Below are 21,348 nucleotides of genomic sequence, written 5' to 3'. Positions count from 1 at the left end.
TAAGATCATGGCTGATCTGATCCTAACCGCCAATCTACTATCACAGAACCATCTCCTGAATCTAACAGAATTAGACACACGAAATAGCAGCAGGATCAGGCTACACGGCCCCTGGGCCCGCTCCGCTACCCACAGGGCCATGTCTGATCCGAACCTGGACTCATGTCCAAATTCCTGCCCGCTCCCCGTAACCCTTAATTCCCTTTACTTCTAGGAAACTGTCTATTTCTGTTTTAAATTTATGTAATGATGTAGCTTCTACAGCTTTTTGGGGCAGCATATTCCATGGACCCACCACCCTCTGAGTGAAGTAGTTCCTCCTCATCTCAGTTTTGAAAGAGCAGCCCTTTATTCTAAGACTATGCCCCCTAGTTCTAGTTTCACCCATCATCGGGAACATCCTCCCCGCATCCACCCGATCCAACCCCTTCACAATCTTATATGTTTCAATAAGATCGCCTCTCATTCTTCTGAACTCCAATGAGTAGAGTCCCAATCTACTCAACCTCTCCTCATATGTCCATCCCCTCATCCCCAGGATTAACCGAGTGAACCTTCTTTGTACTGACTCGAGAGCAAGTATGTCTTTTCTTAAGTATGGACACCAAAACTGGATGCAGTAATCCAGGTGCGGTCTCACCAATACCTTGTACAACTGAAGCAATACCTCCCTATTTTTATATTCTATCCCCCTGATATACCTATCAATTCATCCAATGAAAAGCGACGAGTTAAGAAAGTAACTATAGGTTTTTATTGGCTAAATAACAGAGCCCACCCTCGTGGGTGATCGGATACAACAAGGAGGAATGCCAGCCAGTCGACTACCTTTATACCTGGGCAGGTAGGTGGAGTCATGGGCGGAGTCAGCAGTGGTCAGCCCAGGTATAGCAGCGTGACAAGAGGCGACCTCGTATAGTGATACAACAGTGTGAACAGTGATAACCATAGAGTAACGATATAACAGTGATAACTATAGTGTAACGATAGTGAACGATAAAAGTGGTTTACCACATTCCCTAGCAATGAAAGCCAACATTCCATTGGCCTTATTAATCACTTGCACCTGCATACTAACCTTTTGAGTTTCGTGCACCAGGACCCCCAGATCCCTTTGTACTTCAGTATTTTCCAGTTTCTTGCCATTAAGACAATAACTTGCTCTACGATTTTTCCTGCCAAAGTGCATAACCTCACACTTTCCAGTATTGTATTCCATCTGCCAAATCTCTGCCCACTTACTTAGCCTGTCTATGTCCCCTTGCAGGTTTTTTGTGTCCTCCTCACTCACTACTTTCCCTCCCATCTTAGTATCATCTGCAAACTTTGATATGTTACACTCGGTCCCCTCCTCCAAATCGTTAATATAGATTGTAAAGAGTTGGGGACCCAGCACTGACCCCTGCGGAACACCACTAGTTACTGATTGCCAGTCTGAGAATGAACCATTTATCCCAACTCTCTGCCTTCTGTTAGATAGCCAATCCTCTATCCATGCCAGAATATTACCCCCAATCCTGTGATTTTTTTATCTTAAGCAATAATCTTTTGTGTGGCACCTTGTCAAATGCCTTTTGGAAGTCTAAATACACTACGTCCACTGGTTCCCCTTTATCCACCCTATATGTTACTTCCTGAAAGAACTCCAGCAAATTTGTCAAGCATGACTTCCCCTTCATAAAACCATGCTGACTTTGTCCTATTAAATTATGATTATCCAAATGTCCTGTTACTGCCTCCTTAATAATGGACTCCAAAATTTTACCTACCACAGATGTTAGGCTAACCGGTCTATAGTTTCCAGCCTTCTGTCTACTGCCCTTTTTAAATAAGGATGTAACATTAGCAGTTTTCCAGTCTGCCGGGACCTTTGCTGAGTCTAGGGAGTTTTGGAAAATTATTACCAATGTATGCAAAATCCCTACCGCCACTTCCCTCAAGACCCTAGGATGTAAGCCATCAGGTCCAGGTGATTTATTCGCCTTGAGTCCCATTATTTTACCGAGTACCACTTCCTTAGTGATTTTGATCGTGTTTAGCTCCTCCCCCCCCCCCCCCCCCCCCCCCCATAGACCCCTGTTTGTCCAGTGTTGGGATATTCTTAGTGTCCTCTACTGTAAAGACTGATACAAAATATTCATTCAGTGTTTTTGCCATCTCTGTATTTCCCACCATTAATTTCCCGGTCCCATCCTCTAAGGGACCAACATTAACTTTAGCCACCCTTTTTCTTTTCATATAACTATAAAAACTCTTACTATCTGTTTTTATATTTTTTGCTAATTTACTTTCATAATCTATCTTCCCTTTCTTAATCAATCTTTTTGATTAATCAATCATTTGATGAAGGGTCCCAGACCTGAAACGTGAACTCTGTTTCTCTCTCCACGGATGCTGCCTGGCCTGCTGAGTATTTCCAGCATTTTCTGTTTTTATTTCAGATTTCCAGCATCTGCAGTATTTTGCTATTCTACTTGATGTGTGCCCTGTTTGCCAATGCTTGACAAAAAGCAAATTGCGCCATTTGTCATCGGCTGTGGCACCTAGTCTCAGGTGGACTGCTTTCAGTGGGAGGGAAGGCATCAAGCGGATAAAAGGCACTCTTCCTGCAAGTAGGGAAAAACTGGGGCTCGAGTCAAACTGTTGACTGGGAAATCCAGATGTAATGCTGTAGGAAGGCACCCCTGGCGAGATGCCTTCATCTCTCACACACAGGTGAAGGAGATGTTTAGGGAGAATGGCTGCAAGGACAACACTGGAATCTTCATTTAAGGTAAGTTAGGTTGGAGTGCTCTTTCCACTTTGCAGGTGTCTGGTTACAACAGGAACTGCTCCAGTAGTAACAGAAAATGCTGGAAAAACTCAGCAGGCCAGGCAACATCCGTGGAGAGAGAAATAGAGTCAACGTTTCGGGTTGAAACCCTTCGTCAGGACTGAGAAAAAACACAGGAAATGAAACAGATTAAAAGGCCAGTTTGGGGGGCTGGGAAATGGGGATGAAAGAACAAGAAAGAAGCGAAGACCAGTAGCACTGGTCCTGTCATACGAGAACCAGGAAAGGGCTGCTCAAGATATCGGGTGGCAGTTGTAGCATACAGCCACGGTTTGCACTTCTGCTACCAGGCACTGCTACCTAGGAACGCCAGTACCGACGTGAATAAGGTGGTTGAGGCTTGGCAGGGAAGCATTGACAGAATTGTGCGAGATCCTTCATGATGATCTCTGCTCAACATGCAACACTCGTATGGCAGCTGTCAGAAGCGGCGTGCGCCTCAATATTCTGCATTGAACTTCTTTCAAGGTACCACTGGGGCCTTCTGCAGTGTCCGCCAGCGTGCTGCCCACAGATCTATCAAGGTTACACAGGTGCATTATCTAGCGGGGACAACAGCTGCATCCCTTCCGTCACTGACCAGCGCAGTGGCATCAATACAAGGAGTGCAATACAATTCTGCTGAGCCGCTGGGATTCCCACAGCTGAGGTGGTTCATCAACCGTGCCCCTGTTGCCATTTGGGCCCCTGAGCACAATTTTGTGCTCTTTAACCCTGGAAAAGGAGTTTCTTGTTTTATTTCCATGTGAGCGTGGTATGTGACTAACCGCACAGAATCATGCAGGGCAATGGCTGCTTCCCTGGATGCTCGAATCATAGAATAGTACAGCACAGAAGGAGGCCATTCGGCCCATCAGGTCTGCACCGGCTCTTTCGAAGAGCAATCCAGTTTGTCCCACTCCCCTGCTCTTTCCCCATATCCCTGCAACTTTTTCTGCTTCAAGTATTTATCCACTTCCCTTTGAAGACTACTATTGAATCTGTATCCACCACCCTATCAGGCAGTGCATTCTAAATAAGAACATAAGAAATAGGAGCAGGAGTAGGCCATTTAGCCTCTCAAGCCTGCTCTGCCGTTCAGTAAGATCATGGCTGATCTTCTACCTCATCTCCACTTTCCTGCACGATCCCCATATCCCTTGATTCCCTTAGTATCCAGAAATCTATCGATCTCTGTCTTGAATACACTTAACGACTGAGCCTCCACAGCCCTCTGGAGTAGAGAATTCCAAAAATTCACCACCCTCTGAGTGAAGAAATTTCTCCTCATCTCAGTCCTAAATGGCCGACCCCTTATTGTGAGACTGTGACCCCTGGTTCTCGACTCCCCAGCCAGGGGGAACATCCTCCCTGCCACTTCAAATCCTAACCACTCGTTGCGTAAAAAATGTTTTTCCTCCTGTCGCCTCTGGTTCTTTTGCCAATCCCCTCTGGTTATCGACCTTTCGGCCATTGGAAACAGTTTCTCTTTATTTACTCGATCTAAACCCTTCCTGATTTTAAACACCTCTATCAAATCTCCTCTTAACCTTCTCTGCTCCAAGGAGAACAACTCCTTTTCTAGTCTATCCACGTAACTGTAATCCTTCATCCTTGGAACTATTCTCGTAAATCTCTTCTGCACCCTCGTCAGTTTAAGGCATTCACCTGAATTCAAAGGGAATGAAGAATGGAAGGACAGCACCAGAAACACTCTGGCTGCCTTGTACAGTCTTAGTCTCATGACATTCTTGTGCCAACCACAGACAATGAAGGTCATGCTACAAGCAGGATTATCAAACAGTGCTCCCTTGAAAGTGTGCTTTACATGTGTTGGGCCAATTGGGGCCAGCCTTACAGTATAGATTTTCTCTCTCCCATTTCTGCCAACGCCGCACTTCCCTACTTTTGCACGCTGTTGGCTGCATTGAGCATGTACGGGACATGCAGAGTAAATTTTCTTCACACTGCTCCAACAGAATGCCAGAAGTAGAACCTCAGAAGAATTCCCCCCATCACCCACCACCACCCCCTGCCCCCAGCTTACTAGCTTCCTCCATCAACCATCTTTATGGTTTGAATATTTCAGCGCAATTTTGGATCTCTCTACAAAGTGGATGGAGACTTCACAAACTCTTTTCGCTTATTCTTGCAGTTGGCAAAAAGAAGAAGCTTTGATCGTTAGGCGGGTGTTAAAGGTCCCATTGCTTTATTTGAAGACGGGCAGAGATTTCTCATGATGTCCTAGCTAACGTTGTTCCTGCAACCAACAGCACTGCCCCCCCCAAAAAAAACCAGTTTATCTGGCCATTCATTAATCTACTGTTTGTGGGACCTTGCTTTGCACAAATTGGCTGCCTCGTTTGCCTACAGCAATGACTGCACTTCAACAGTAAGGCTTTGGAATGTGATAATGTGCTGTATAAATGTTCTTTATTTTCAGGCCGAAATTTGAACTTTGCTTCCAGAGATATAAAGACTAGGCACTGCATCATCCGGCCCTGCTCGTGAATTCCATTTATTCTCCTCTGCCGCAATGTGGTTGCTCTCTAGTATCTCAACAGTAGCAATCTTCGTTTACAGCTTTGCACCTTCATTGTTTGCATAAATGCAGTGCATCAATATTCTTCTTAACCTGCCTCATATTAGAAGTATTGACTTTTGTTTCGGCTATTTGGCGAGTGGTGGAATTAGGCCACTTAACACGAGAGTGATGTTGAACAGGATTCTGCATTCTGCCTATTGTATTGACAAATGAATCAAAAGAAAATGTAGTAAGTGATGAAACTGTGAAGGGCAGAGGGATTGGTACATCCAAGTTGTGTGTTCAGGGCACACTGGGTTGTAGCTTGTCCATGATACTTAACAAGGGGTTATAGCAAACACGCTGTGCCAATTTATCCATTATTCTTCCTCCATTGCTATGTTTAATAATGTAACCCAAACTTGAATTCCTAATTTTATACAGGTGATTTTGAGTGGTAGACAGGCCTGCTGTTAAATCCATGACCATGTGATTGGGATGTAGTTCTACTGATTTACGTTGGCAAGCCATGAGGGTCAGGGATTCTCGAAATGCTGTATCTGTGAATTCCATAGTTTTCTGTCTGGGTATGATATTGTGTACAGTGGTGTGTCCTTTTAAACAAAGTGAGACAAGAGGTAGCATAAAACCTGAGCTTCAAAACTGTGAGACAGTGAAACAGCTTTATCTTCCATTTAAAAAAAACACAAAGGGGCTTAATATATATACTGAGATATACAGGTAATACATTGTGGCATAGGACTTGCATGGCCTATCAGTAATCCTCCACCGTGGAAGGTGCATTTACCTATGATGGTATTGAATGGAAGTGTCGAGCTTTATTACAGGAAGGAATAATTAGAGGGTTGGTCACCCCAGGTTAATTCCATTTATTTTTTGGTGGCACGATCAGTATCATTGGCAAAGGGATGGGAACAGGTTGGCTTGTTGGGCAGTTGTGGTGCATTGACGTCTTAAGTATTTGCTCAGTCTTAACCTGGGAAAGTTGCTGTAGATGTGATTTCTCCCTTGACAAATATCTCTGATGGATTGACATTCCCTTGCCACTCTCTGGATAGACCACCTATTGAGGACACTAATTGGCACTAATTCCTCTTTCTCTATTTTCTTTCCATTCTTTTCAACCATCGGTGTCCTCCCAAGACATCCTTTCCTCCTTTGTTGTCCCTTTGCTCTCTCACATTAAGAACATTTTGATTTTTTCTTCAAATAATTCTTGACTGACCAATCGACCAACCAGACACCTTTACGATCTACTTTGTTAATGAAGGGGGAAAAGCCGATATATTATTTTGAAAAAGTCTAATTATATAGGTTACAATTTCCTTGTAAATATGTGAAGTAATGTACTGATGGGATATTTTTTGTTAAAATTTGAAGACTTGAAAATATTATGCAAAAAGCAGGAAAATAGTGTCGTGTTGTGTGGGACCATTTCAGCAGTGGCTGAATATCCTAGAAGGGGAAGGAAGAGTGGGAAAGACCATATTGGAACCATGCTATGATATCTCCAAATACTTCAATTGACATGCAGGCTCGCCACCACAGCACTGACACCTTCTAGCTGCAGCTGCTCAGCTTCTGTGGTTGCCTTCCCCTTTGCTTAGGCATTGAGAAAGAACAGAAATATTGGGGCGAGAGGAAGTTAAGAAAGTTATCAAAAGTGGAAAGTGTTTAAAAGCTAATACAAGAAACAGGTGGATGATTCTCATGGTGTAACATCTTTCAATGATGGATTTTTGTCAGGTAAGGGTATTAAGGGATGCGGAACCAAAGCGGGTAGTTGAAGTTTAGATACAGAACAACCATGATATAATTGAATGGTGGAACAGGCTCGAGGGGCTGAATGGCCTACTCCTGTTCCTATGATCCCAGAATACCAACAAAGAAGCTTTAGTTATTTAGTTTGCCACAGTCTTGAAGCTCAAAGTTTTATTCACGTCTTGTCTTAACTTACTGCACTATGACTTGTCTAACCTAGTTTACTGAAAAGCCTCTAGACAGTCTTAAGCCTTTTAGTGCACGGTGATTTTTGCTGAAGAATCAACATACGTAAGAATACAAGAAATAAGAGCAGGAGTAGGCCATTTGGCCCCTCGAGCCTGCTCCGCCATTCAATAAGATCATGGCTGATCTTCTACCTCAACTCCACTTTCCTGCACTATCCCCTTATCCCTTGATTCCCTTAATATTGAAAAACCTATTGATCTCTGTTTTGAATATACTCAACGACTGAGCCTCCACAGCCCCCAGGGGTAGAGAATTCCCAAGATTCACCACCCTCTGAAGAAATTTCTCCTCATCTCAGTCCTAACTGACCGACCCCTTATTCTGAGACTCTGACCACTGGTTCTAGACTCCCCAGCCAGGGGAAACATCCTCCCTGCAACTACCCTGTCAAGCCCTGTAAGACTTTTGTATGCTTCAATTAGATCACCTCAACTCCAGGGAATATAGACCTAGTCTACTCAATCTCTCCTCATAGGACAACCCCCCCAATCCCAGGAACCAGTCTGATGAACCTTTGTTGCACTCCCTCTATGGCAAGTATATCCTTCCTTAGGTAAGGAGACTAAAACTGTACACAATACTCCAAATGTGGCCTCACCAGGGCCCTATATAATTGCAGTAAGACATCTTTACTCTTATACTCAAATCCTCTTGTATAAAGGCCAACATACCATTTGCTTTCCTAATTGCTTGCTGTACCTGCATGTTAATGTTCAGTGATTTGTGTACAAGGACACCCAGGTCCCTCTGAACACCAACATTTCCCAATCTCTCACCATTTAAAAAATACTCTGCTTTTCTATTTTTCCTACCAAAGTGGATAACTTCACATTTCTCCACATTATATTCCATTTACCATGTTGTTGCCCACTCACTTAGCCTGTCTATATCCCCTTGAAGCCTCCTTGCATGCTCCTCACAACTTACATTCCCACTCAGCTTTGTATCACCAAATCATTGATATAGATTGTGAATAGCTGAGGCCCAAGCACTGATCCTTGCGGTACTCCACTAGTTGCAGCTTGCCAACCCGAAAATGACCCGTTTGTTCCTACTCTCTTTTTTCTGTCCGTTAACCAATCCTCAATCCATGCTAGTATATTACCCCCAACCCCATGAGCTCTAATGAATAATTGGTTTCTAATTTTGTTTTTTCTTGATCTGTTCTGCAGTAAACCATTCTTCAAAGCCCACAGAAGGGTTGGAACAGCCAGCATCCACTTCCACCGATGCTGTCAGTGCAAGCAACAAGTGCAGTGAAGAATCCGAGGCAAAAGAGCAGAGTAATGGTCTCGGGGATTGTTCCAAGAAACAAAATGGTAGCAGTAGTGTTCTAAGTGAGGAATCTTTTAAATGTGATGAACCTTTAAAATGCGGCCCTAGTGCAAAGGCTTCACATGATAAAGTAAATGAAAGGATATCTTTATGTGATGCCAATGTTTCTCACACAAAAACTGCTATTACTGATGCTTCTGTGAAAGCAAAAGAACCCGAATACTCACTTGAGTGTGGTATTACGGCGGCAGAAAGTAACTTGGAACAATCTGGCAAGGAAGGTGAAAGCCAGTTAACTCAGGTTAGTAGCGAGCTCGATTTTGATTTGTCAAGTGACAGTGACAGTGAATCACAGGAGGGAAAACGAGCCTCCGCCTCGCCCTCGCCTACCTCGAGTGTAGATACCGAAAAAGAGCAGAAGAATTTGACCGAGAAGAAGTCAAGGAAACAAAGAAAAGGGGGAACCGTGCAAATGGAAACAAAACTTAACCACTCGGACAAGGAGAAGGAAAAGGCGGTTGATTTACCAGAGTCCGACTCGCAGGATAAAAGTGCTGATCAGGGACCCGAGGTGGATGATGATCAAGACTTGCTCGGTGAGGTCGGAAATGGGTGCACTGATAAGAAAGAGGCCGAAACAGAGTCTCAAAATAGTGAACAGTCTGGAGTAACAATGGGCGAGTCTCTGGACCAAAGCATGGACGTGGAAGAGGAGGACCAAGATGAAGATGACCATTTGATTTACTTGGAAATGGTCCTGCTCCATGTCCACACAGAGTATTATGCTCAGTATGAGAAGTACCTTAAAAAGGAGAGACACGTGCCTGATCTACGTAAAATCGTCCCAGAACTGAAGAGCAAGGCACTTGAAGGCACAACGATAATATTCAGTGGTCTCTACCCCACAAACTACCCAATAGAAAAGACAAGAGAGTGGTATCATGCCACGGCACTTGGAGCTAAGGTTAACAAAACCTTATCTTTGAATCCCAAAGACCCCAACAGGACAACTCACTTAATTGCGGCTCGGCCTGGTAAGTACATTGCTGTGCGGTTTTATTTTTGTAGGACGATGAAGAATGATTCTTTTAAAACATGCATGCTGGGTTGGATTGCTGGTTTTACTTGTATAATAGCACTAAGTAATAGATTGTTTGCTGTTTTCATTCATTACTGCATCTCGTTACACAATGTGGCTCTATAGTCATGACCTACAACATGTCTGCAAATATTAGAAATGAATTTCACTCCCATCATATCGATTTCATTTTTTAATGTGGGTTAGTACGTCTAGAAGTACCCAATGACCTCAAATGCAATATTAATTCTGTTCACTATTACATTGGTTAAAATGAGAGAACCTACAAGAACAACTTGCATTTATGTAGTGCCTTTTAACATCCTAAAGCACTTCCCAGGAGTGCAATGAGAGAGAAATTGACACAGAGCCAGAGAAGGCGATATTAGGATGGGTGACTAAAATCTTGGTAAGAGTGTCAGGTTTTAAGGATGGTCTTAAAGGAGCGGAGAGAGGTTTAGGGAGAGAATTCCAGAGCTTAGAGCCTAGACGGCTGAAGGCACGGCTGCCAATGGTGGGGGTGAAAAGAGTGGGAGGATGCACAAGAGGCTAGAGTTGGAGGAACGCAGAGTTCTTGGAAGATTGCAGGACTGGGGGAGGTTACAGAGCTAGGGAGGGGCAGGGCCATGGAGGGATTTGAGCATGACCGTTTTAAAACCAGAAGCCAATGTAGGTCAGCGAGGGTGATGGATGAGCTGGACTTGGAGTGAGTTAGGACGCGGCAGCGGAGTTTTGGATGAGCTCAGGTTTATGGATGGTGGTAGATGGGAGGCCGGTGAGTGCATTGGCATACTCGAGTCTGGAGGTAATAAAAGCACGGATAAGGGTTTTAGCAGCAGGTATGGCGAGGCAGGACAGAGACAATTGGGAGTGCTGTTGTAAGTGACTTGGGGAGAGTTTTTTCCAGGAAGAGATGCAGAAGGAAGTTGGGTTGGAAGGGTGAGGTGAGGGATACAAGGAAGGAATCAGAAATGTCCTTGTCTATGATTGAGACAATGAGAATGGAAAGGCCATGTGAGATGGCAAGGTCGAGGGGGTGCCTGGATATGGGTCAGAGAGATTCAGTGAGCACAGGAGGGCAGTGAACTCTGAGGAGAGATTGCAGGTGAAGCTGGATATTTTATCTTTTGAAATTGCATAGTTTAGAGTTGATAATAGAAGCTTCAGTGCTTCCCTTGGATCGTGGTGTTATATAGAATTTCTCATGGCAATTGATTTTGTGAAAATAAGTTGGTCTTCTTTGATCTGGAGACATTTTTTTTTTTTTTAAATGTATATATTACTAAAATATCTTTGAGATGCTCCATGTACAATCAGACCTGATGGCCTACTGGACATTCCTATTTGAAATTACAGTGCCACCAGGTCTCGAAGTCGCCTCGGTGTCTTCATTGCGGGCAAGTCTCGTGAGATTGCTGCAGTTCCAAAATGTCTCCAGTAATGTGCAGAGTGAGTGGAGGTAAGAGCAGAGAACCAACATGGGATCTTTCTAATCTTTGCCCCCTCCTCCCCTCCCTCCCGCCTTATTCTGGCATCATCCTCACTCCTGGGAGAATGTTTCTATTGAGCTTTTTGATAAATATAAAAAAAAAAAATATGTGCACTTTATATAGGAGGAGGGTCAACATTCAGATACTTCATTACTCTAAATCGCGTGCCTCCAAATAATGGGTGGTTGATTGTATTTTTCCATTGCTCTACCTTTAGAATACATTGTAGAGTATTGCTTCAATTTTAGAAAAATGGAATATTTATGTTCCAAGGATATGGATACGAGCTTATGGTACTTTGAGAAAACCGGCAATGTAAGTCCCTAGAAACAAATGTTCAAGAGCCCCAAGATGAGTATAAAGTGAGTGCTGCTCAGGCAGCATTCATCAATGTTACATAGTTTCCTGTATCTTGCAGAGTTTTATACTTTCTGGTATCCGGCACCGACGGGACCGAGCTGGTGCCATTAGATCAAAACTGCCGTAGAAACCAGCGCTAATGTTAAAACATACGGAGCTCAGAGCTCCGTGTGAAGCAACAAACCCTGTTGCTTAGCAACAGCTTCAAAACAGTCGGCGCAGCTTGCAAGCGTCTAGCTGAAGCTGTTGCTTAGCTACAGAGACGCTTGCAGAGCCAGGACGGGAGAAAAGAAGCAACGAAAAGAAAAAAAATTATCTGAACTGACTCCTGAATTTTGCCGGTAGATAGAGCTTTCCGGACATTTAACCTCTGGATAAATGAAAGTTTCCTGTAATCAGTTGTGATCTCTTTGAAACCTATAAGATTCTGAGGGGGATTGACAGGGTAGATGCTGAGAGGTTGTTTCCCCTGGCTGGAGAGTCTAGAACTAGGTGTCATAGTCTCAGGATAAGGGGTCAGCCATTTAAGACTGAGATGAGGAGGAATTTCTTCACTCAGAGGGTTGTGAATCTTTGGAATTCTCTACCCCAGAGACCTGTGGATGCTCATTCATTGAGTATATTCAAGGCTGAGATCGATAGAATTTTGGGATCTAAGGGAATCGAGGGATATGGGAATGGGGTGGGAATGTGGAGTTGAGGTCAAAGATCAGCCATGATCTTATTGAATGGTGGAGCAGGCTTGAAGGGCCGTATGGCCTACTCCTGCTCCTATTTCTTACGTTCTTATAATAAGTGTATGAGAAAGAACAAACGTCATGGTGGAAGTCACGAGCAAACCTTCCTTTCTTGTCTTTTGCTCTTCTGCTTTGTGCCTCTCATGTTTGCCTTTACTTTGTTTCCACTTGCGGGCGAGACCAGAACTAGGGGCCATAAATATAAGATAGTCACTAATAAATCCAATAGGGCATTCGGGAGAAACTTCTTTATCCAGAGGGTGGATAGAATGTGCAACGCGCTACCACAAGGTGTAGTTGATGCGTGTAGCACAGATGCATTCAAGGAGAAGCTAGATAAGCACATGCGGGAGAAAGGAATAGAAGGATATGCTGATGGGGTTAGATGAAGAAGGTTGGGAAGAGACTCATGTGGAGCATAAGCACAGGCATAGACCAGTTGGACTGAATGGCCTGTTTCTGTGCTGTAAATACTTTACCATGGAGGCCAAGCAAAGAGCGACACAGCATAGTGATTCAAGTAGGCGGACGGGGTGAAGCAGCACATTGGGACCAGTTCAGCTGAGGGGAATGGGGTTCTGGGCAGTTGGGTAAAGCCACTGTAGCACTGCTGCCCTCCGATTGTTTTTGTATTAAAATCATGTGGTCTGTGCCAAGGGTACAGCCTTGTGCTGCATATCTGTTCTCATGTAGTCCAAATGTGTGGCTTTTGACGGGTGCTAAGCTTATTAATGCTCTCTGAAAATTTTACAAGAAACAAATTGATTAGGAAAACATTGGGAAGTGAGGAGAGATTTTCATTTATGGGCAGGTCTGCCCAATTGTTTTGAGCAGTGGGTTGGATTCTTGTGACAAAACTAATCAATGGGCCACATTTGATTTAAAATTGGTTTGAGTCGAGTAGAATCATAATTAAACGCTATGTCCAACTCTTTTGCATATCTTGGAATCCATGACCATACCATTTATCTCTCTCTCTGTGTCCCTGTATGTCTCTCTGTCTCTATCTGTGTGTGTCTCTCTCTCTCTCCCCCTCCGCGCCTCCCCCTCCGCGCCTCCCCGCCCGCTTCCTCCCCCTCTCGCCCGCTTCCTCCCCCTCTCGCCCGCTTCCTCTCCCTTTCGGTTTCTCTCTCTCTGTGTCATGTGTGCGTGTCTCTCTCTCTCGGTGTCTTTCTCGGTGTCTCTCCCTTGGTCTCTTGACATTCTTCCGTGTGTTGGCTTGATGTTCGAGTCTATAGATTGGTTGCCGCCTTTGGAGGGTATGATCTGTTGGGGAGGGGAGGAGGCAGGTAGGTGTATTGACATTCTCTGGCTCAGCCTTTGTGAGCCTGGACCCATCAGTTGCTCCAAGGAGAGCTATTGGCCAGCCCAGCCCCAGCTGGAGCCCTAGGTCAGAGGCAGGGGCACAGTGAGCTGGCGCATGTCTCTTGCCTCCAGCAAGGCTGCTCGCCTTTGACTAGCATCTGCAGTATTGTCGATTCCTGAGGTACTGACTGCAGAAGAACAGCACCATTGAGAGTGAGTACGTTAGTCCAGTGCGCTCCTGCTGAGGCGGTTGACCGCGCTGTCTGGATTTTGTCTTTTAAATTCACATGACTCCAGGAACAGACCAGTTATTTGACCTGACAGGAGGGATGGAAAACCAGGGCTCTGTAGGCCGGACAGATTTGATGGGACCCCCCCCCCCGGTGTACAGCGTAAAGCAACAGTGTAAATGCAGAATACTGAAGAAAGTAATTGCCTTCTGAGGAAACGAGGAGTTTAAAATTTGCTTCAGATTAAGTTTCTTCTTCCAGAAATACTTTTTTGATCGTCTTTGCTCGTTTTAACCCAAGATTTGACCTAACATTTATTTTTTAAATAACTTATAAAGGAGTTTTTGACAAATAATAGTGTTGTGATTTTTCTTTTGTTGGAAAAAACACTTGATTAATGCTTTGGTTTGTTTTGCAAACCCAGTGGTTGGGTCCCATTGATGCGGTAGCAGAGAGATAAAGAAGAAAGGCAACTCTTTTTTGGGATAATTCTTCACTTCACTTCACTAACAATTGGAGGCCTCATCCATCTAGATTGCATATTGGATAATTCGGTCATGCACAATGTTATGACAATTAATTTAAGCAGTTGGAAAATCGTGTAGATTGTGTCCGAATTTCTGATGTGTGCTCTCAGTGGGTGAGATTCCCCACTGGTGCATTTTCCTGGAAGCTTTCAAAAAAATGGTCTGAAGTATTCCATGTCACAAATTAAATGCTACTTGATAAACGACATATTACTTCAGGTTGTCGTCCTGCTGCACACAAGGGAAGTTGTGGCATTGCAGTGGTATGACAAATAATCATAATCAAAGTCAACTATAGTGTATAGATTCCACATCATAACAGGTGTTGAATACCACGACTACTTTTGTATGAGGGAAAAGCTTATAATGGGATGTCTAAGTTTAGATACCCATTCGATGGCCTCCTGAGATGCCGAGTGGAGAAATGAGGTGCCTCCCGCAGCAGATCTTAGTGGGCAGGTTGACGTGATGTGTTCCGTGGTCTGAGACTCGGTCCCACTTCGGCTCGTCCCTCATCTTCCACTTGTGGAGCAGGTGGCTGCATCGTCCATGCCGTGTTCAACATAATTACCTTAATCCAGTCTTGGGAGTTCAGGTGACATGCCTTTTAACTCCCTGGAAGGCTATTCGCTTGATGTACTGAGGTGATGCAATTCTCCCAGTGGGAAGCTACGCTTGCAGGGGGCATGGATTGGAGAACCGGGGCTACAATCCGGGATCCCATGGGGATTACGGATTCATCCCTTCAGACTGTACATTTTGATTCAATGGATACAAAGGCAGAATGTCTATAATAACAGGAATAATCTTTCACCTGGGTATATTAAAACTACTGTTGTTTGTCATTTTAGCAAAAGTTTGTCAGGACAGTTTTACTAATCTACATTGCATGTCGTTGGGTTGTGGTTTTTCGAAAGCAAAAACTATAACTTTACAGTTCATAGATTTAGGGTCCTGGTGGAGAGCCAGATAACTAACAGATATAGGGGGAGAAATTCGGTGGAGCCGCAAACGGGGCGCCAAGCTCGCCTGGGCGCCGGAATTAGCGCAGCGATCGGAGCAGTTGCGACCGCCGGAAATTCAGCTTGAACGCCCCAAGAGGGACATGGGGCGAGGCTCGAGGCGCTCCGCGTCCCTCTTAGGGCGCTGAAACTGAATATCACAGTGCAACGTGCCGCAGCGCCACACGCTGCGGCACGGCGCGCTGCGGTACTGCAGGCCTTCCTCCCATTCTTAAGGGGGAGGGGCCTGCACCAGCGCGATCAGAGATCGCAAGTGCCGGCAAAAGAGCCCGGCACCGAGGAGAAGTGCCGGGCTCTCGGAAAACAGCCGGCACTGCCGCAGGGGGCGATCAGGAGGCTGGGGACGGAGGTGCTGGCAGGTGGCCGCGCCGCACCTCCACCTTAATTTGCGCCACTGCCGCCACAGCTGGGCCCCGTGAACCGGGTGCGATTTGCGAACGGCGCTACAGAGGCGGGCGCTACCGAATATGGAGATCGGGGCGGTAGCGGGGCGCTGCGCACACCGATGACGTCATCGGTGGCGGCGCAGCGCGACAGGCTAACGCCGCCATTAGCGCCCCAGCTAAATATCGCGGGAGGCGTGGCCAGTGGCGCTAAAGCCACTGAGTGCCCTCTTTAGGCGCTAACTGGTGGCGCAGCCCACCGAATTTCTAGGCCATAATCTCCTACTTTGAATTTACCCCTGCAGTGTCCTTGTCATGCAAGCCAGTTATTCAGTCAAACGTCACATTTGTCTCATCGTGTGTCCTTCCTATTTAAAAACACAGTGAATGTATGGGCATGTTTTTCCCTTCTGCCCGTGAAAAAAGCCAGTATCCTAATTAAAATTCTCCATACTCACTGCCGTTACAAAACCAACATACAGCAGCTAGGAGCCGCAGTAATGAGTCGGACTAATTGGTTGCTCATGTTGGGTGGTCACCTTGTAAAGTTTCAAATGTATTTCAAAAGCCCTGTGTTGAAGTGTGAGCCTGAATATATTCCACTAGTTATTCAGGTACTTCTGTTTGAAGCACTAAGGTGTTTGCCAATTGTGTATGTATTTTTTTCTGCTTGAACTAGTGCAGAACTACTTTGAAGAGATTTAGTATACTGCAGCTTGAGAAACACTGCCTCTTAACAGCATAAGTAAAGCCTTATTTATAATTTACCTTCAGATAGATCATTGGCTGGGGCTGGCACTGTGATAAATCAGCTTTGTTACGGTGTGCAGTGACTTGTCTGTAGAAATGAAAAGGCTGGTGTTTTTGTTGCGGTCCTTTGTGAATAAAGCTGTTGGCCAAATTGGAACGCAGTAGCTTACTGATAGATGTGTGAAGTTGAGTAATTGTGTGTGAATTTTTATTTAGGACAGGACAACCGAGAGAAGAGTTGCGTGAAGCCTTGCGGTGAATAACTTCCAGTGCTGGGATAACCAAGTTAAACTCTGAAGGATCAAATGAATCCTGCCTCATTTATCGATGGATGACCATAAAGTACTATTGGGGAACATAGGAAAGTACACGATTGGAAATAACTGCATTTCGTCTGGCCGGGCTCAAAAACTGATAACCTCTCAATTGTCCACTTCGTCAGATATTTATCCAATTCTCCCTTAAAGTTTTCCATTGTGTCCATCGGCAGTCCGTCCCACACATTCACTGCTTTCTAAGTACTATCTAAGCTGTCTTTGCACCACCTTCCTTCAAAGCTTGAGCCCATGTACCCTGATTGCAGAGTTTGTGGCAATCTTGAACATAATATAGGCGTACACTTTATGGTGTTCCCTTAACGATCTTGGAATGGTCTCTTCGCCTTAGTCTTCCCTTCTCCGCAATAAACAATCCCAGGCTCTTCACTCTCTCATAGCTGCATATCAGTTTGGTTCCTTATTTCTGCACCAAATCCTTGCTATAGTATGGCAACCAGATTTATACAGAATGCTCCAGGTGTGGCCATACCATTTCCTGGGATTTGTGCTCCATCTCCTTGGTTATCCATCCCAAATCTGGTTTGTTTCCCCCAACTCCTGCACACAGTTATGCTTTTGGTTTCAGTAAGTTATCCACCAGTACCCAGTGAACCCAGGGAATACCATAAAGTGTACACCTATATTATGTTCAAGATTGCCACAAACTCTACAATCAGGGGACATGGGCTCAAGCTTTGAAGGAAGGTGGTGCAAAGACAGCTTAGATAGAACTACTTAGAAGGCAGTGAATGTGTGGAACGGACTGCCCATGGACACAATGGAAAACTTTAAGGGAGAATTGGATAAATATCTGACGAAGTGGACAATTGAGAGGTTATCAGTTTTTGAGACCGGCCAGACGAAATGCAGAGTTATTTCCAGTCCTGTACTTTCCTATGTTCCCCTATGTCTTGTAGCCTACAGCTTATTTAGTTTATATTCGCACTGTTTATTTTCCTCTCTCTAGTCTCATTACCTTGCAATTGAAAGAGCTCTCCAGTTAGTCCCACTCCCCTGCTCGTTCCCCAAAGCCCTGCAAATTTTTCCTTTTCAAGTATTTATCCAATTCCCTTTTAAAAGTTACTATTGAATCTGCTTCCACCGCCCTTTCAGGCAGTTCATTCCAGATCACAACAGCTCACAGCGTAAACAAAAAAAATTCTGATCATTCCCCCCCTGGTTCTTTTACCAATTATCTCGAATCTGTGTCCTCTGTTTACTGACCCTCCTGCCAGTGGAAACAGTGTCTCCTTATTTACTCTATCAAACCCCTTCATAATTGTGAACACCTCTATTAAGTCTCCCCTTAACCTTCTCTGCTCTTAGGAGGACAATCCCAGCTTCTCCAGTCTCGCCACATAACTGAAGTCCCTCATCCCCGGTATCATTCTGGTCAATCTCCTCCGCTCCCTCTCCAAGCCTTGACATTCTTCCTAAAGTGCGGTGCCCAGAATTGGATGCAATACTCCAGCTGAGGTCCAACCAGTGATCCATAAAGGTTTAGCGTGACTTCCTTGCTTTTGTACTCTGTCTCTATTTATAAAGCCAAGGGGGGCACAGTGGCATAGTGGTTAGCACTGTTGCCTCACAGCGCCAGGGACCCGGGTTCAAATCCGGCCTCGGGCGACTGTCTGTGTGGAGTTTGCACATTCTCCCTGTGTCTGCGTGGGTTTCCTCCGGGTGCTCCGGTTTCCTCCCACAGTCCAAAGATGTGCGGGTTAGGTTGATTTGGCTATGATAAATTGACCCTTAGTGTTAGGGGATTAAATACGTGGGGTTACGGGGATAGGCTCGATGGGCTGAAATGGCCTCTATCTGCACTGTGGGGATTCTGTGATTCTGTGATCCCATGTGCTTTTTCAACAGCCTTATCAACTTGTCTGGCCGCTCTCAAAAATTTGTGTGTGTACACAACCAGGCCTGTTCCAGCAACCCCTTTAAAACTGTACCGTTTAGTTTATATTGCCTCTCCTCATTCTTCCCCCTAAAATGCATCACTTCACACTTCTGTGTTAAATTTCACCTGCCATGTTTCTGCCCATTTCACCAGTCTAAGTCCTCCTGAAGACCCCAACTATCTTTACTGTTTACTATACTTCCAAGTTTTGTCTTACCTGCGAACTTTGAAATTGTGCCCCCTATATCCACGTCCAGGTCATTAATATATATCAAAGAGAGCAGTGGTCCTAATACCGACCCCTGGGGAACCCCACTCTATACCTCTCCACCCCAAGTCTGAAAAACAATCGTTGCCACCACGTCTCTCTGCGTACTGTCTCTTAGCCAATTTCATGTCCATGCAGCCACTCCCCCTTTAAACCCATGTATTTGTTTTGCTGGTTCCCCCCTTCAGCAAATTTAAACAGCTGTTCCTCTCCCCCGGTCCAAATCATTGATATACACTTTAAACAGCGATGTCCCCAGCACTGATCCCTGTGGCACTCTGCTGGTGATCCTGTGTCCTATTGATGCAGCTTCATTCACAAGCACTGTTTGCTATCTCTGATTTAGCCTATTTATAATCCACCTCATAAACTTCTCTCCTATCCCATGGCATCCTGTACTGTGGATTATTTGCTCATGTGTCAAAAGCTTAGCTGGAATCTAAATATATCACACGCACAGAATTTCCATTGACAACAAGGTTCATTTCCCTGAATAATTCTAGGAAATTTGTTAGACAGGACTTCCTCCCATAAATACATGCTCACTCCCTCTTACCGTACCATAGTATCAGGGTGTTCATTATCCCCTCTTTCAGAATGCCTTCGAACACTTTACCTACAACAGATGCTAGGCTAATTGGCCTGTAGTTTTCCAGGTATTCCGTGTCCCTTTATACGGTGTTACATTAGCTACTTTCCAAAAGCACTAGAATTTCTAACGATTAACTAAAGCTACTGGCAAGTTTGTGCTCGCTGTTTTAAGTACTCTTGTGTGAAGTCCATTTGAGGCTGGTACCTTAACTCCCTCAGCCTAATGGTGACTGCCGTATCTAAAAAAAATATATATATTTTTTTAAGTACTTCCTCTGTTCCCTCTGGAAGTGCAAGTTCCATGATGGGGTGACTGCACATGATCATGTATATAGAAAGAAGAATTCATTCAGTAGATTTGCCACCTCTCTGTTACCTTTCGGGGCACCCTTGGGATCCTTCTGAGGCCTCGTTGTTTCTGTGTTCACTTGCTTGCTGCAAATATATTTATAGAAATGCTTGATTTTTCTCTGCTATCCTAACCTCATTTTCTATCTTTCAACCAGTTCCTTGTGCCAAAAGGAAGCACTTTTATCTACAGTGTATCATTAAGGACAAGGATTGCAGCCTGTTCCTGCCTCCAATATACAGCGATCATGGCGCTGAGAGGGCAGATTGAATAGAAGGATATGCTGATGGGGTGAGATGAAGAGGGATGGGAGGAAGCTCGCGTGGAGCATAAACACCGGCATGGACCAGTTGGGCCAAATGGCCTGTTTCTGTGCTGTACATTTTATGTAACTATTGGCCTCTTTTTCTTTATCCCTGTACACGTGGGGTTAAAAACCAAGTTTGCTCAAAAAAAGAGCGCAGCTTCTTTTGATAGACAGGCACCAAAACTTTTTCTGATAGGTGTTAGCCAGTTTAAAATGAATGAGTTGACGGCCGTGTTAAAATAATGCAGATCGAACAACCTAGGCTGCTGTGACCAAGAAGACGGGTCAGTTCATTCAAATAAAATACAAGCCTCTTGTGGTTTAATTTGTGTATCTGTTTGATAGTTTTTATATTCTTGGATTGAAGAGCGTGAAAACAGTTTCTGCTACGTATTTCCAATTAACCTTAGTGGACAAGACACCACTGGGTAAGAGAACGGATACCTGCTAGCTATACTTGGGTGTCGGCGGTGGCTCAGTGGGTCGGGCACTCTCCTCCGAGTCAGAAGGTCGTGGGTTCAGGTCCCACTCCAGAGACGTGAGCACAAAAATCCACGCTGACACTCCAGTGCAGTACTGAGGGAGTGCCGCACTGTCGGAGGTGCCGTCTTTCGAATGAGACGTTAAACCGAGGCCCCATCTGTCCCATGGCACTATTCAGAGAGGAGCAGGGGAGTGTCCTGGCCGATATTTATCCTCAAATCAACATCACTTAAACAGATTATACGGTCATTATCACATTACTGTTTGTGGGAGCTTGCTGTGAGCACATTGGCTATCATGTTTCCTACATTATTGCAGTAACTACACTTCAAAAAGTACTTAATTGACTGTAAAGTGCTTTGGGACGTCCTGAGGTTGTGAAAGGCGCTATATAAATGCAAGTCTTTCTTTATTAATGTGTAATTGTTAGCTCAGCAAGTTTTTTATGATCCAAGCGGCTGGAACAGATTTGTGTTTGTGCGAGAGACAAAACATCCTTTAATAATATATTTTTTAATAACTCAATTTTAACGCATACATTTACAAACACAATGGAAACCCATTAGCTCACTGGAAAACAGGTGCGACTGAAATGTGCCTCAAATGCATCGA

General features: G+C 44.7%; 1 protein-coding gene across 3 annotated transcripts in view; it reads left to right on the top strand.

Annotated features, from left to right (window-relative positions):
• Window positions 1-21,348, top strand: part of ctdp1 (CTD (carboxy-terminal domain, RNA polymerase II, polypeptide A) phosphatase, subunit 1) — a 352,671-nt gene that overhangs the window by 67,884 nt on the left and 263,439 nt on the right. For all 3 annotated transcript variants that reach the window (XM_085993625.1, XM_085993627.1, XM_085993626.1), the window contains exon 9: window positions 8,540-9,676. In XM_085993625.1, coding sequence (XP_085849751.1) covers window positions 8,540-9,676 — 1,137 coding nt within the window. The remainder of the gene's footprint in view (window positions 1-8,539; window positions 9,677-21,348) is intronic.

The sequence above is a fragment of the Somniosus microcephalus genome, chromosome 7 (genome assembly GCF_052327205.1).
Source record: "Somniosus microcephalus isolate GS21.2 chromosome 7, FLI_Smic_1.0, whole genome shotgun sequence".
Taxonomy (NCBI): Eukaryota; Metazoa; Chordata; class Chondrichthyes; order Squaliformes; family Somniosidae; genus Somniosus; species Somniosus microcephalus.
Note: the sequence above shows the minus strand (reverse complement) of the source record. Positions and strands in the feature narration are given on the sequence as shown.